Below are 17,645 nucleotides of genomic sequence, written 5' to 3' on the forward strand. Positions count from 1 at the left end.
AAATACATAAAAATATTAAAAAAAAAACACCACATAAATCGTAGAGTACAGTCAGTTTTTAAAACAGCAGCTATTTGAGTCTATATAGATTTATTGGAGACTTAATACCCCGGATAATTAAACGTTTAAACATGAGTCAAAAAGGTAAGATATTATCTAAGAAATTCATTTAAAACAGATTATTACTTTCATACCCATTTTCAAAAGAAAATTCAGGTAGCATGAAAAAGAACCCTTGGGGGACAACTTGGTAACAAGTATCAAAAACCTTAAAAAAAAAAAAAAAAAAGAAAGAAAGAAAGAGGGGTGCCTAGGTGGCTCGGTTGGTTAAGTTGAATTTGGCTCAGGTCAGGATTCCTGGGCTGTAGGATCAAGTCCCAAGTCAGGCTCCATGTTGAGCATGGAGTCTGCTTAAAATTCTCTCTATCCCTCCCCGCAATCACACATTTTCTCTCCCTCTCTCTCTCTGAAATAAAAAGAAACAAAGACTGACCACTTGATTTCGTAAACTACTTTTAAAATCTGCCTTAAAGAAATAAGGAGACAGGGCACCTGAGTGGCTGGGTTGGTTAAGTATCTGACTCTTAATTTCAGCTCAGGTCATGATCTTGTGGTTTATGAGATTGAGCCCCATGTCAGGCTCTGTGCTGTTAGTGTGGAGCCTACTTGGGTTCTCTCTCTCTCTGTCTCTCTGCCCCCCCCCCCCCACTCGCTCACACAGGCTCTCTTTCCCTCCCTCTCTCTCTCTCAAAATAAACTTTAAAAAAAATCTTTAAAAAAAAGAAATAATAAAACAAGTAATCAAATATATCCACTATAGTGTTCTTTGTAACACTATAGTGTTCAATTGCAAGAATTGAAAATAAATATCCACCAATATTACTGATTGAAGAAATCATGGTGTGTTCACTAAATGAAGTACTCTTAACAGCTGTTTAAAATCACACAGCTCACTACACCTTGGCACGAGATGGTACGTTACCAACTGGAAAAAAAAATCAGACTGTAGAACAATACGCAGGGTATCATTCCATGTAAACTACCTTCATAAAAGTCTCTATTTGCCTAAAGCTTGGATAGGTACCAAAATATGGAATTCTTGGAAAACTCTGATTTCTTCTTTAATTTGTACTGTATTTTTTTTAATGTTTTTTATTTATTTCTGAGAGACAGAAAGAGAGACAGCGTGAGTAGGGGAGGGTCAGAGAGAGGTCACAGAATCCGAAACAGGCTCCAGGCTCTGAGCTGTCAGCACAGAGCCTGACACGTGGCCCGAACCCACAAACCGTGAGATCACGACCTGAGCCAGAGTCGGCCGCTTAACCAACTGAGCCACCCAGGCGCCCCATAATTTGTATTGCATTTTAAAAGTTTATGGGGTGCCTGGGTGGCTCAGTCAGTTAAGTGTCTGACTTTGGCTCAAGTCGTGATCTCACAGTTTGTGAGTTCGAGCCCCGCGTCGGGCTCTGTGCTGACAGCTCTGAGCCTGGAGCCTGCTTCGGATTCTGTGTCTCCCTCTCTCTCTGCCCCGCCCCTGCTTGCGCTCTGCCTCTTTGTCTCAAAAATAAACAAACATTTAAAATAAATAAATAAAATTAAAAAATAAGAGTTTGTTCATTAGAAGAAATATGTGTTGCTTTTATCATCATGAAAACAATACAGTGTTGGAAAGATTTCTGGGGAGTCTACAGGCGGCTGAGGGACAGGGAAGAGCTATTTAACACCACATGTGTGAAAGACCACAGAGAAGGACAGTCTATTCTGGTGTGGCAGCCTCAGAAGGCCTGACTGCTACAGCTGCATTCAGGATTTTGTCTAGAATTCAGTATCAGCTACTCTCTCTTCCTACCCCAGCAAGGTACGTACACAGCGACCGACTCCCACACCTCACTTCAATTCGGTAGGTTCCAGGCCCGTGTTACATACTACATGGGCTGACTACCACTAGTAAGACTTTTCAAAGCTGCAAAGCTCTAGCACAAGCTATATAAGCATAAACCTGCTTTCATTCTCCCCCCTCTTTATTTGAAGTGGCAATTCCTGCATGTGGGGACCAAAAGAGAAAAGAAGACAAAAATTCTCTCCTCCCCACTCGATTCCCTGGATCTCCGTCCAGGGGCAACCCCTGCTCCCATCCACTCATGCGGAGGCTGTGCGCATACACCAACATTACTGAGGGGGTAGAAATGAACTCTGCCTCATGACCAACTTTGTAAGAACTTCAGCAATTTCCAAGGATTAAACGTCACTATTATCGCTTAGAGAGACTTTGACAGGGGATGATAAACGGCAGCCTTTTCTTCACAAACGAGGTACACTGGAAATAGTATAAATATTGATGTAATTTTTCATAAGTGGTTTCTGTAACTTCAGAGCCTTTGTTCCGCCTCTTCGCCTGCCCTCCCCTCCCGCCTCTTCTCTCTCTCTCACCTACTGGGATGGCTCTCCGTTCCGCCTGGCACACAAAGGTGGGCCGTGTCAGCTGGAATTGGTCCACTCAAACAAAATGAAACAACCACTTGGGAAGTCTTTAAACATATACATTTGTGCGAGTTTTAGAAAATCAGGAATTTTCTCTAAACAATTACTACCAACGTGGACATTTCCTCCCTCTTTGAATAAAACCCGTGTCCCCCAAGAAGCCCTCTGAGACGGACACACTCTCGTGGTGCATGTGGTCCCCAGAAACACCATCGACTCACAGATGTCCCAACCATGCTTTCGATGCCTTATCCAAGCTCTTTTCGAGTGCTCGCTCTTTCCCTCGCTTCTTCAGACCTTCAGACAGGTTAAAGACTGTTATGAAGTCTGGGATAGTGTGCTATGAATTTTTAGTTGGGCACTAAATTAACTTCACTTGGTAGTGACATTTTTCTAAAAAGTGAGTAGACCGGGAAGACTCACTAGGGCCAACGGGAGAGCTCTAGGTAACCGGACTGAGGGGGGTGTGTGTCAAGACTCCAGAAGCAAATCCATTACCTTTTTCTGATGCTGAATTCTCTCTTCTTCCAGTTGCTGGACAAGTTTTGAATTTTCTTCTAAAGCCTTCAACAGCTGCTGGTCAGGGGCAGAGCTCTGCAGCAGAAGGTGGCTCTGTCTCTTCAGCTTGTTCTGCTCTATGAACATCTGTTAAGAGGGAAGGACAAAACATGTCTGCACTAATCAATGTCCCGCGTCTCCCCAACCAAAACCGGAGCGACGGGAAAGCACACGGAGCTTCTACTAAACAGTTAAAGGCGGGGCTCCTAGGTGGCTCAGTCGGTTGAGTGTCTAACTCTTGATTGTGGCTCAGGTCATGATCTCGCGGTTTGTGATATGGAGCCGCACATTAGGCTCTGCACTGACAGTGTGGAGCCTGTTTGGGATTCGCTCTCCCTCTCCCCCACTTGTGTTTTCTCTCTCTCTCTTTCAAAAATAAACATTATTTTTAAAAGTTAAAGGCCAATCTCTGCCTGGTATAGTATCACAGTTCTAGAAGTAATGACCGCTATGACTTCAACCATAATTTTCATACAATCTTCAAGAACCTTGCACCAATGAGGCATATATGCAATAACTAAGTCTAATTTTATATCTCAGTTTTTCACTGTTTTATTATTGTTTTAAAATACATTATTAATAATAGAACTGGCTAATATTTATCAAGAACTTATCTTATACCAGGTACTCTATTAAATATTTTATATGTGTTATTTTAATCCTTACATCAATCCTAGGAGCTGAATACTTCTTCCTTGAATAGCTTAAATTTACTAACACTGTGTGATAGATATTGTGATGATTTTACATGTATTATATCATCTAATCCCTAGAATACTGTCAAGTATATACTATTATTATCTCATTTTTACTAATAAGGTAACTGAGGTTCAGAGATGTTAAGCAACATTCCCAAGAACACATGAAGTGGCAGAAACAGGATTTAAGCCAAGATATGTCTGATTTAGAAGCCTAAGCTCTTAACTACCCGGCTAATCTCCTTCCTCTATTAACTAAATCTAATGTTTTGTTTTAAACCAATTAGCTTTGCCCTAGTGATGAAAGCAGTCAACACCGGAGGGTAAAAAGAGATGGGATGAGGTACATTAACATTTACTGTACCACTTTATTAAGCAACTTATGTGCATTATTCACCGAGTCTTCACAAGGTTACATTTCTGAATATGACATTATTTTCCATGAACCTGTTGCTTCTTTTCCTTAATATCCTACACAACTGAGCCAGCAGGTGAGTCTACACATGAAATGTTACATTAACTCTGGAATTAGGCCCATTTAACAGAAGAGCCTCAGAATCTCAAATTCTTAACAGCATTTTAAAGTAAAACTGACATTCTCCTTCCACCAGACCGCTCACTTCTTTCTAAGAATGGAAGGTGCCGGGGAGGCGGGAGGGAATGGGTGTGTACGCATGCGCAGGTGCTGAGCCCCAGGACGGAGAGGTGAGAGGCATCACCGTGCTCGGGAAGAGCCACCACTAGTTCACCAGTATCTCATCTAGTATCTGGCATCTGAAACCAGTGGTATAACTGAAATGAGCAATTCTGAGTTACTATTATTATCATAATAATGTTTTAAGGCATTTTTCTTCTTTAAAATTTTTCTTTATGTCTTTATTTTACTTTGAGAGAGAGACAGAGAGCGGAGCAGGGGAGGGGCTGAAAGAGAGGGAGAGGGAGACTCAGAATCTGAAGCAGGCTCCAGGCTGAGCCATCAGCACAGAGCCTGATGCGAGGCTCAAACCCACAGGCTGTGAGATCATGACCTGAGTCGAAGTCGGATGCTTAACCAACTGAACCACCCAGGCACCCCGTCATTTCTCTTCTTTTAAAACTTAACTTGATTAGGGTCCCTTGCCAATGTCTTCGCAAAGACCTCAGAGAGCGAGCAGGAAGGCCTGCAAATAGCAGCTGGAGTCGGTGAGTCCTCTGGCTTTCTAGCAAGTGAGGCCTTTTCCCAAGAGTGAGGCCGGGAGCAGAAAGAGGGGCAGCAGTTGGGGTGGGCGACCAGGACAGAAGCGGTGAACTCAGCAGGCAAACAGCGCTGGGCATGGCCACCATCGTCAGTCAAGGCATGGCTGTGCCCCTCGCTGCACTGCTTCTCTGAGCACCCGCTCTCTCGGTGGAAAGACACAGTTCTCCTTCCCGACACAACGATCAGGAAAACCTGTGCAACTTTATGTGATTATGAATTATCTCAACTTTGGTTCTTTTGAAAAGAAAAGAGTGAAGATTATGTCTCGGGGATGTTAAGAATGTGAATTTCTCTGGCAAAACCCTGTAACAATCTGTAAATAGTAATAGCATACAATGAAAAGAACACAGAGAAAAGAAATTCCTCTAGGTAATGACGGTAACTTGAAGGAACTTACTCAGACTACCTTTTCTAGACTTTAAGACACTAACATGAAATATACAACACAACACCTTCTAACGACTGTGTTTAAAGGAAATTTAGTTACCAAATGCTAATGATGTTGGCTTTTAACTATGGCAAAAACTTGATGGCTAGGATTAGGGAGGTTGGTCTCTTATCACACAAATATAGGTTCCAGAATTTCCGAGGAATTTCATAAATCTTTTCAAAGAGTGAAAAAGAGAAGAAAAGCTTGTGTCATTAATATAAAATGCATTCTTTCCAGAAGAATATTAAAATATCGGCTGGGTTGTCTGGGGGAAGAACACAACAGCCTCATCTGGTATCTACATTCCTGACCACATGCTGAATGAGGAACCCAAGCTTTCTAACAAGGAAAATTACACTGACTAGCAAGGAAAAAATATATTTAAAAAGTACAGGAAAACCTTTCATTAAAAACTAAAATTACATTAGGGCACTTGAGTGGCTCAGTCAGCTAAGTGTCTGACTCTGGATTTCAGCTCGGGTCATGAGATCAAGCCCCATGTCAGGCTCTGTGCTGACAATTTAGAGCTTGTTTAAGATTCTCTCCCTCCCTCTCTCTCTGCCCCTCCCCTGCTCATATGCATGTGCTCTAAGTAAATAAATAAACTTAAATAAAAAGAGAAAAAGAAAAAAATATTGTTTCTATAAAGAAAAATAAAATTACACTGAAGAAATACCAAAACTTAACAGAGGAAGACAAGTGGCTGTTTCTTCCTTATGGAGGGAGGGTCCTGTTTTTGTTTTGTTTTTTATGTTGCCTTTTTTTTTCACCCATTTTTTTCTATCCCTTCATGCTCCCCTCCCTTCTGGCAGCCACTAGTTTGTTCTCCATATTTATGGGTCTGTTTCTGCTTTTTTGTTTGTTTTGTTTTTCAGATTCCACATGTAGGTGAAATCATATGGTATTTGTCTTTCTCTGACTTACTTCACTTAACCTAACACCCTCTAGATCCAGATCTCATTCTTCTTTATGGCTGAATAATATTCCTGTGTGTGTGTGTGTGTGTGTGTGTGTGTGTGTGCGCGCGCGCGCATATGCACTTTTTTTTTTTTAAAGAAATGTTGGTTGTGACCCACTAACTTGCATGTTTGTTTATTTTATTTTTGAGAGGTGAGGGGGGCAGAGAGAGAGCTGGGGACACAGAATCCAAAGCAGGTTCCAGGCCCCAAGCCATCAGCACAGAGCCCAAAGCAAGGCTTGAACTCACGAACCATGAGCTCATAACCTGAGCAGAAGTCGGATGCTTAACTGACTGAGCCACCCAGGCGCCTCCACACATACTTTCTTTTAATGAACAGGTAGAAGTAGGAGTGGGGAGAAACTTCCTTTTTTTTTTTACCTTACACATTTGAGAACTGGTTTTTTTTTTTTTTTACAAGGAATATACATTCCTTTTGTAATTAAAAATATGAAGTAAATTAACTATCAAATTCTAAGGCTCCAGACGGGCAGGAATCATAGTTGTTTTCTTTGCCATTACAGCCCCACCATGAGCACAGCGTCTGGCTTCTGAGGATATTTGCTGGATGCTCTAAAAACCAAAATGCGAAAGAGTACTTCTCTTGTTAAATCAAGTCATGCACCTTTCAGCAGTAGTTACCTGTGGAAAAGCTGAGAATCCATCATCCGTGCAAAGGGGAAGGTATATGGCTTCTAATCTAAGTATAGTTTGAAAACAAACAGCGGTTTTCTGTTCGCTATTGTGCAGATCGAATGCAGATACTACAAGAACACTGGGCACCACTGCAAATCATGACGGCACCAGAAGGGCCCTTGCTCTCCCTCCTCCCACCTCCACCTCCGGGTGCTGGGGTCACCGGTCAGTGTCACGGTTTCCACCCATCACTACCAGGTGGAGGGCAGAATCCTTCGCCCGTTTTCACATTCTCAGCGGAATCCCGCTTCTCCCATCTATCTTCTCTGCTGCCTCACGACCTTCAAGTTTTCTTCGAGCTGCTTTGTATTCTAATATTGTTCCACGAACAACAGATGTAAAACTGAAACTGTTTCTCAACATAAGACGCTGGCATTCGGGTCGAAACAAGCCAAGCTTTTCAGTTCTACGGTGGGGACACCTTCACATCATCCCTGTCCCTGCTCTCCCTCGGCTGTTTACTTGGTGCCATTATTTATATTGCTGCAGCTTTCCCGAAGGGCTCTAACACACTTCAATCCTTTTTTCTTTCTTCCAAGTAATAAGAGAACAATTTTTAGTCACCTTTCATTAAAGTCTCTGAATAAAATGAATAATATTTCAAATTCACATCTTCTTGGACGACACCTTTTACAGAGTTCATTGCTAGCACAGCTACATTCGAGTGCAGAGACGCCTGCACAAAACCATAATCTGATTTTCAAATGTCATTCCCATAACCCCATGCTTTGTCTTCCTTCTGCCACCTTGGTTACTTCTACCTACGAATGTTTTACATTTCCTTAGCTACGTTCCGGCACAGCCTACAGGGCGCACGCAGATTCGAACTACTTCTACGTGATAGAAATCTCAAGCAGACCAGCACCATGTCATGAGCTGTTATAGTTCAGCCAACTGGCGCCTCATCGCTTCCCTGTAAACCAGCCCCAGGGCCATGGAAAACCCAGAGACAACAGGTCAACAAAGGAGAGCCAGATCATAAGAAGCTCAAAGCTTATCTCTGACATGAGAGGAAAATCACTACTCTGGCGAAAGGCCATGACAATGGGTGTACAACATGGTAACGTTCCACAAGTGAAGAATCCGCTCGTGTACTGAGATCACCGTCTAGGAGGTGAAGACAAGCACTAAAGCCATGATGCTGTTAGTTGAGCTGGTACGGGAGATGTAACCTGGATTCTTTTTTTTTCTTTTTTTAGTTGATTTATTTATTTATTTATTTTTTTTAAATTTTTATGTTTTATTTATTTCTAGGAGAGAGAGAGACAGCATGAGCAGGGGAGGGTCAGAGAGAGAGGGAGTCACAGACCGAAAGAGGCTCCAGGCTCTGAGCTGGCAGTCAGCACAGAGCCCGACGCGGGGCTCGAACCCACAACCGCGAGATCATGACCCAAGCGAAAGTCGGACGCTTAACCGACTAAGCCACCCAGGCTCCCCTAGTTGATTTATTTTTGAGATAGAGACAGAAAATGAGTGGCAGAGGGTCAGAGAGAGAAGGAGACATAGAATCTGAAACAGGCTCCAGGCACTGAGCTAGCTGTCAGCACAGAGCCCGAAGCGGGGCTCGAACCCACGAGCCACAAGATCATGACCTGAACCCAAGTCGGATGCTTAACCAACTGAGCCACCCAGGTGCCCCAATGTAACCTGGATTCTTAAGGCTATTTGAAACATACAGAAATCCCGTACCCGAGCTGGCCTTCCCATCACAAGTTATGGGTATACCCAGATACAAGTTCTTTCCCCTGTACAGCATTTTGTAGTACAAAATCCTGTATCAGGCCATTTGATTTTGAAATCACTTGACTGAGCCACTAACATCACCCACTTTACAGATAGTGAAAGCGAAGCCCAAGAAGGCGAATACTCGCAGGTCATACAACTAGTGACTGACTGACATGGCCCAAATTTGAACCCAGATCTTCTGACACCGGGTTCAGTGACCCTGACACTATTTCATAGCTGCCTCCCTTAGTTTATAGTGATGAGTTCTGGGGCGCCTGGATGGGTTAGTCGGTAGAGCATGCAACTCCTGACCTTGGGATTGTGAGTCTAAGCTCCCATGTTGGGGGTACAGATTCCCTTAAAAAATAAAAAATCTTTAAAAACAAAGTGGTAAGTTCTGATTCAACTTCAAACCCTATTTTGATACGTCATCTGCAGAGTTCTTTCAGAAACAAACGTTTAAAACTAGGTCTCTGGATACTTACCTCTTGTGCAAATGACTCGGCCTTCTTTCGAAGGTCCTTCTCCAGCTGCAGGTTAACCTGCATCTCCTCATACTCTTCCACCGCCAGCATGGACACTGAAGAGACAGGAAAAGAATGCCACACACACTGTCAGGAAGATGGGTGGAAAACAATGCTGAAGAGATTCACTGAATCCGCATGAAAGCACCCTCCTCCATCGCTGGTTGGAATATAAATTGATAAAACCTTTTTGGAGGGCAACTCGGTGATGTGAATCAAAGATCTAAAACTATTCATGCCCCCTGACTTGACAATTCCACTTTTCGGAAGGTACTGATCCCCCCAGGAGAGTAAATCATGAACATGTCCAGAGATTAAGCGGTGAGAATGCTTTCGGCATTGGCGTAGACAACAGTGAAATCATCCAGATGGTCTCATAGGGAAGGAACAGTAAAGCACAGAATGTACAAGAAATTGGACTCTGCCATCGAAATGACATTGCAGAAGCATATTTCTTGAACCAAAAGACATTCGTGATATTTGTTAAATGAGCTTACTTTTGTTTTTTCTTCTTCTTTTTCTTTTACATTTATTTTTGAGAGACAGAGTGAGACAAAGCACAAGCGGAAGAGGGGCAGAGAGAGAAGGAGACACAGAATCTGAAACAGGCTCCAGGGTCTGAACTGTCAGCACAGGGCCTGACGCGGGGCTCGAACCCATGAACCGTGAGATCATGACCTGAGCCAAAGTCAGACGCTCAAACAACTGAGCTGCCCAGGTGCCCCACTTCTCTTTTTTAAAAGCTACGGATCTATGAGGCATTTCACAGAAGACGAAACATGAGAGGCCAGTGCACGTGTGGAAAGATACTCATCTTCACTAGTAATCAGAGAAACAGAAAGGAAAAGCACAGGCACCTTTTTATGCTCACAAGGAGGGAACTGGCCAAAATTAAGGAGAGTTATGCCAGGTCTGGAAACGATAAAGAACGACGGGAACAAACACACTGCTAACCGGAACGTAAACCTACTCAGGAAGGGCTCTGGTGTCATGCAGTGAGACAGAAGATAAACTTGCGTTCGCCACGGATCTCAGTGAAGCGCTTGGATATATGCGCCAGGAGACGCAAATGAGATTTTTCATGACCGCATGACTTGGAATAGCAAAAAATTGGAAAAAACTCAAACATCCACCAACAGGATGCTGGATCAATGAATTTTGGTACAGACCTGAATGGCATAGCCATACTGAATGGCCTTCAGCAGGGATAGACCCCACAAGCCCAGACAGTTGCAGAAGGACACACGAGAAGGGATACCATTAATATAAAGTTCAAAAACATGCAAAATTAGACAACATGCTGTTTGGAGATATATACGTATTTGGTAGAACTTATTATAAAGAAAATAAATGATAAAAATCCACGGGAGGGGGTACAAGTGGAGACTGACTTGTAAAGTAACACTGGGTAAAGAGATTATTTCTTTGCTGATATTTTCTTCATCTTCCATAAATGTTATAAACACATTTAACAAACAATATAGAGAGAGCTTTCTTTATATTGGAAGAATATACGTGATGTTAATAGCGCTTATCTCTGAACTATAAACCTTGAAAAATTTTTTTCCTTTTCCTATTCCTACATGAATCTATACTTTCTACCAAAAAAAGCATATTACCTGAATGAAAATTATATATATGTGTATACGTGTGTGTGTGTGTGTGTATGTATATTTTTGTATGTTTTTTTTTTTTTTTAATTTTTTTTTTTAATGTTTTATTTATTTCTAGGAGAGAGAGAGAGACAGCGTGAGCAGGGGAGGGTCAGAGAGAGAGGGTGTCACAGACTGAAACAGGCTCCAGGCTCTGAGCCGGCAGTCAGCACAGAGCCCGACGCGGGGCCCGAACCCACGAACCGCGAGATCATGACCTAAGCGAAAGTCGGACGCCCAACCGACCAAGCCACCCAGGCGCCCCTGTATGTTGTTTTTAAGTGTCTTCCATGTTTATAAAGAGAAACGGCCTGAGATCCATTCAGGCCCAGAGTCAGAGCTCTGAATTAACGAATCAATGTAGGACAGAAATCTTTAAAGGGAAGGTCCTGTCATATAAAAGCAACAGGAAATCTTTACTACTTTTTGACATATTGTGGCCTGTGTTGTTAAATAATGACACAGACAGGATGGAGGGAGTAATGGCGGCAGTAGAAATAGGCACAACATGTGTGGATATCACACTAGCCTCTCCATCCGCCTCTGGAGAGGCACTTGCAATCCCGAGCTGAGTCATATCAATAAAATCTTTAAAAAGGCTCCCTTAATGGCTGCTTTCACACAATGTTCCGCCAGGACACTTCAGTCCTAACTGACTAAGGACTGGTTTGCTGTGTAATGACATAGAATTTCAAACTCTGTACTCCGTAAATCTACTGCCTTCTCAGAGGAAAGACTAATAGTCTTACTCAAGTAAAGCAATGTAAGTGGTGGTTTGTGATGTGAATTACAGGTCCCTGAGAGCTAAATGATTTTCAAACCTATTTAAAAAAAGACATTTCAGGAAGAAAACAAAGACGACTATGACTATCTGAAGCCCTGAGCAAGATAACTGACCCTTTTCTATGTCCAGGACACCATAATAAAAAGTAAATTTCCACATGACCCGGCCCTTTTTACTGGGATTCTAAAAGAAATTAGGTTGGTCATAGTTATGCATTTATTTATATAATCTCTCTCTCTTCCTAGACCGAGGCTTCTCTGAAGGCAAGACCCATGTGATTAACCTTCATAGAATCTTCTGCTTCTAGCACAGTACGTCAAGACCATTACTATCTTCCTAACTGCAGAGAGCTGAGGAAATCGGCTCCCACCTTGACTATGAGGTCCTTCGCTTATTCAAAAACCTCAATTTGTGACGCAAAGGCAGAGAAGTACCACCAATTACAACAGGGAAGGCTGGGAGATTTCCTTTCAGTGTTGTAGCTTCTGAACTAAAAGAGAGAGTGAATAAGGTGGAAAACGAACAAAAAGCTCAGAACTATGTCTGGGCCGAACCCCACTTTGGCGTCACTCCCTCGTCCTAAACCAGAAGACGTACAACACAGCTCCCATGAGACCTGACGCTGCGTTTTATTTATTAGCAAGGATTCTGTCCTCTCTAGAGGTCACCTTTGGAGAAATTCCTTCTCCCCATGAGACCAGGTCTGCTTCTCCTGATCAAGAGGTTCATGTTTAAGTGATTCATATAAATGATCATGAATCTCTCGTCGTGTTGACCTCTAGACAGCTCCGAGCCAGATGTCAGGCACCCAGGCAGGACTGTGCAGGACCTCGGGGCAAGCGTGGAGTCTGTGTATCAGTATTTAATTTTACTTTGGCTTTGCCCTGTTTTCTATATCCTCTCAATTTAAAACTCTATCATATCAGAGCGCCTGGATGGCTCAGTCAGTTAAGCCTCCGACTTTGGCTCAGGTCATGATCTCACAGTTTGTGGGTTCGAGGCCTGTGTCGGGCTCTGTGCTGACAGCTCAGAGCCTGGAGCCTGCTTTGGATTCTGTGTCTCCCTCTCTCTCTGCCCCTCCCCTGCTCATGCTCTTTCTCTCTCTCTGTCCCTAAAATAAATAAACATTAATAAATAAATAAATAAATAAACCTCGTATCATATCATATTGCATGTATCTATGGCAATATCCTAATCTCTCCTGGATTAAAAATAACCTACCAAATACATAAATACTGAGGGGAGAGCCAATATTGGCCATGGTCCCAGGATACGTGGAGACAGAACAGTGTTTTGGTTTAAAGTGGGTCATAATTTCCTCAAGCAAAAGCACTTCTAGAAGTCCCAAGATTCTAAGGCGGGTGATAAAATAACGGGAAAGAGAGAGACTTGTTGCTAGAAATCAGAAAAACACAATATAGGATCCTCTGGCTATAAGAATCTTTAGGCACAAGTATAAAACAACACAAAATGTATGTAAACCAAATAAATTACGTATGTATCTGAGAAAAAAGACTGGGAACACGTACCTCTATTGCATTTTTCTAAGACTCTTCTCTGTTCGAGAACTTCTGAATTCAAAACATCTTTTTCTTGTTTAACTTTATTTACCTAAAATTGTGAGATTGTGGGGGAAGGAAACACCCAACATTGTAAAACACAACATATGTCGATGTGCGACACTCAAACTGCTGTTCAACATTCAACACAAAGTTACTATTTAAAGCAGTAATTGGCTTTACTGTCCTGGGCTTTTTATTAAGGTTCTCCTTAAGGCTTCAAAGGTAGCTATTTAAGTTAGGGTGCGCATTTTGTAGAGAACTTACTTACAAATTCGAAATGGCATGGGTCCCTAACATTGTAAATGGCTCATAATTTTAAATGCAAAAATCCAACCAGAAAGCACCCAGAAAATACAGGAATCAGTTGGTCTGAGATCCAATACTCAGTTTTGGTATTCATTTCAAACTCTGATGTTAGGTAAAAACATTTCAAACTTTGATGATTTGGGCTTGAATAAAACACACATGAAAATCCTCCCCCAAAACTTACATTTCTGAGATAATTTGACACTGGTCAATAGGAGAGAATATCATAGGACAGATTAAAAAAAAAAAAAAGAATGTAAAGTTACATGTATCAAAGAGGATAAACCTCAAATGCGTTATATTGAATTTTAAAAAGCAGGGATATTTACATCACTTAAAAACACTCAAAATACTACTTATTTTGGCAAAAGATGGAAATACATCCACTGGAATGATAAAAAATCAAGGTCAGAATAATGACTGGTTACGGAAACAGGGCAGGGAGGGTGGGGAATGCAGTTAGGAAGAAATCCACTGGGATTTTCAAGACTATGTATGCAGCTACGTAGTGGGCAAATGGGTGTTCGTTATTTTGTTCTTGATACTTTTCACATGTCTAAAGGAGTCATAAAAGAAATAACTTCCGAAAGGGCTTCTGATAACACTTCTAAGTGGGAGGTGACAGGATTATCAGTAAATAATCATAACTGAGGAACAGGGTGCGTCAAAATGTGTTTGTCTCTCTCCTATGGTTATGGTCAAGAAACAGACTAATCTCGTGGTCCTGGAAAAGGAATGAACCCATCAGCATGCCAGAGGGCCTGTGAACTGGCTGCTTTTAGTATAAAACAGATTTTCGATTTTGGTTTGAATCAGTGATGGATATAAAAATCTCCAACAGGAATGCCCCTTCCAAAATATCATCACCCTTCTCTCTCATTAGGATGTTTTGCCACAGTCCGGAAGCGTGACCAAGGCTGAAACTGGAAGAGACTGCTTTTCTCCACCAACTTTTCTTCCCAACTCTTCTCACACGATGGTCTTTAAGAAAATGGTAAGATGTGTGTGCAAACGTAAGGAACCAGATAAGGCTGCCCACTGAAGGGATCCATGCCTTGGCATTACCTGTAAGCCACCTGAGGGATATCAAGGTGCATAGTGCATGGGTTTGGGAGCTTGGGCAGCAGAATTTGGGAGCCACTCATAGACACAAGTTAAATCAAGACTGCAAAGGCCATTCCTCAAAGTGTCATGCAGAGAAAGGCAAGTATGTGCTCCTGTTCTTTAAGACCATTCAAAAGGAAAAAACAAAAAAATTCTCCAAACACGCACTTGAACCCATTTTACCGTCTATCACATATGCTTATGTTAGAGGGAAACGAGGAGAGCCCAACTCAGCCAACCTGCTGATGCAGAAGCAAAATGCTTCTTCACCAGCAGCAATGAAGTGAAGGACTTAAATTGCAGATGCCATTGCAAATGTGCCTCACACGGTAAAAGATGGAGGGGACAAAGGGGGACCTGCATTGCTATTTTGGTGCTAAGCTATTTACTGAGCTAAGTAGCAAGTAGATGAATGTTCATGATCTTCTGGTCTACACTTTTCTGTATATTTGAGATGGGGTAGAAGAGAAGGTTAAAATTAGCATATGGTTCTCATGTCAGAAATTAACTTCCGACAGCAAGGTTTTAACTTAGCCAGTCTCCAAATGCCCTGAAAACACCCAAAGGCTTGCCTTTCAGGCCTAAGATACATACTTCTTCAATCACTTCTACAAGTTTGCTCTTGAGATTTTCCAATTCAATGGCTAATATCTTCTTCTCCTCCTGAACAGATACAATTTGATCTCGAAGTTCTGCGTTTTTAAAGAAAAAAATAAAGGGGGGAAACAATATAAATAAACTTATTTTTAAAAGAAGAAACCAATCTTGTCAAAAGAATTGAAAATGCCAGTCCACGTGTAGCTCATGGTCAAGGTTATTTAACAATTAAAATGAAAATGAAGAAACAGAGAACAATGGAAATCTCATTCTGTGCCCCCATACACAGTCACAGTTAATAATTTTATATCTCGTGATCTCACCATGTTCTTAAATATATACTAGATCATGTTTTCTCTACATTCTATCAAACACGTATTTTAGAAAACTGTCTGGCATTTTAGAAATATATATTTTTTTAAGATTTCAGTGAAACAGATTAAGGCACTGTACTAATTTCCTTTTTATTTTAAAATGGCCATGGGCTCCTGTCATGATACAATAGAATAAATAATTGGGCAGCTGATAATTTGCAGATTTTGATCTGCAGGAAAAATATCCTGACCTGCTGCCAGTGTGTAGCCCTCAAATATTATTTGAACTGACTCAAAACATAACCTAGTTAAAAAAGGGTTAATTCTAGTAATTTTCTCTCCAGAGTTTTTGGTGTTTGGCTTCTTAATTTATTTCATATTTCTTATTATTGGGATTTAATGAAAACTTTATTACCGAAATGGAAATATTAGCAACTGTAAGTGCAAACACTTTCTGTATTAGGTGAAAGTTACTTCCACCACTCAAGGTTAAAAAAAATATACATAGCTTAGCACGGAGTACTTAAATTGATACCCAGGCCTACAGTTTTGCAACTTAGTTTTTAACTGCGATTAATTTCTTACTCTTCTCCAAGGACAATAAAAAACCTTCTCTGGGGTTATTTACAAACGAAATCAAACTTTTACATGAACCAAGCTTGAATATATAACCCACTTATTTCAAACTCACTTTCTTCACTGGCTGGCTAATCCTGAAGGAACAAGAGACTACCATCCAAGACCTAACAGAAGGGAAAATTATGAACAAAAGAAGACCCTAGAAACTTCTCTCCTCCAACAATATAAATATTATTTTGTCTTCGATTAAAGGAGTGGAGGGTCAGGTAACGATGACTTTCTTTATACTTTCTTCTTTAAACTTGCAACTGAAGTTTTATCTACCCAACAAACTAATGAGTATTGTTTTAGACATGTGCCTAACGCTAAAATGTCCTAGAAATTACTTACTGAGCCCCAGACTGCTCTCCTATATCATTAACATAAACAATGTATACATATAATCATGTGTGTATATATGTAATCATGAATAAAATAAAGGTATATTTTTAGACTTTATTTTAGAGAGAATGTGCATGAGTGGGGGAGAGAGACACAGGGAGAGAGAGGCTCTTAAGGAGGCTCCATGGTCAGGCTCAGTGCAGGGCCTAATGCGGGGCTTGATCTCACTTACAAGCCTGGGATCGTGACTTGAGCCTAACTCAAGAGCTGGACACTCAAGTGACTGAGCCACCCAGGCAGCCTCGTTCTATCTTAACGATAGTCTGTATTTTTAAACAGTTTTACAGACTAGCTGTTTCCATCAAGACAATGCTTTCCAAAGAGCCTCATCCCAAACAAGAAAGTAACTCATAACGCATCAATCTCGTGTCCTGTCGTGATTCTCAAACCGGCTACCCCTGGAACATTTAAACCGGAAACTTTCTGAAAGAGAGCCCAACTTCTTACGCTCTCCAGTGATTCCAACGTACACCCAGGGTTGAGAAACATCATCAAAACTATGGTCAGTGACTAGGCCACGAACCCACCTTTGATCTGCTTCTGACACTGTATGGAGACGCAGCTCTCCGCGGCGCCATCGGGGTCTGTGCTGACGTCTTCGTCATCGATGTTGATCTCTTCCGTTATTACATCTGGTCCCAGCTTGGCCATGTACAACATGCTGATTCTTTTCAATGTTTTATTTTCTTTATTTAGCTGAGGCATAATATAAAAACAGTGATTTTAACAGCAGTCAAATGAGTGTCTTGGATTTTTAAACAATAGACAGATTAAGTGTATTTCTGTCTTACATATTCATCAACATTCACAGCATGAACTAACAATTAGAAGATTCATTAAGGTTTTATTTACACTTTCTTTAATATTAAACTTATTAAAGTAAGGCCTGATGCCTGGATGACTGCCAGCAGCATGGGAAAATGCTAGTTATAACGGACAATATAGGAAGAACTGGGATAAAATACCAGTAGAGATTAAATCAAATTTCAATTTATTTCA

The 17,645-nt window shown here is 41.4% G+C and overlaps 1 protein-coding gene across 3 annotated transcripts in view; it reads right to left on the minus strand.

The window, feature by feature from the left end:
* The window catches only part of SHTN1 (shootin 1), a 100,097-nt gene that overhangs the window by 45,463 nt on the left and 36,989 nt on the right, over positions 1-17,645 (minus strand). For all 3 annotated transcript variants that reach the window (XM_039237316.1, XM_039237318.1, XM_039237317.1), the window contains exons 5-9: positions 17,174-17,342; positions 15,310-15,407; positions 13,273-13,354; positions 9,269-9,363; positions 2,980-3,126 (exon numbers count right to left, since the gene is read on the minus strand). In XM_039237316.1, coding sequence (XP_039093247.1) covers positions 2,980-3,126; positions 9,269-9,363; positions 13,273-13,354; positions 15,310-15,407; positions 17,174-17,342 — 591 coding nt within the window. The remainder of the gene's footprint in view (positions 1-2,979; positions 3,127-9,268; positions 9,364-13,272; positions 13,355-15,309; positions 15,408-17,173; positions 17,343-17,645) is intronic.

The sequence above is a fragment of the Hyaena hyaena genome, unplaced genomic scaffold (assembly GCF_003009895.1).
Source record: "Hyaena hyaena isolate Hyena2069 unplaced genomic scaffold, ASM300989v1 scaffold_124, whole genome shotgun sequence".
In the NCBI taxonomy this organism is placed as follows: Eukaryota; Metazoa; Chordata; class Mammalia; order Carnivora; family Hyaenidae; genus Hyaena; species Hyaena hyaena.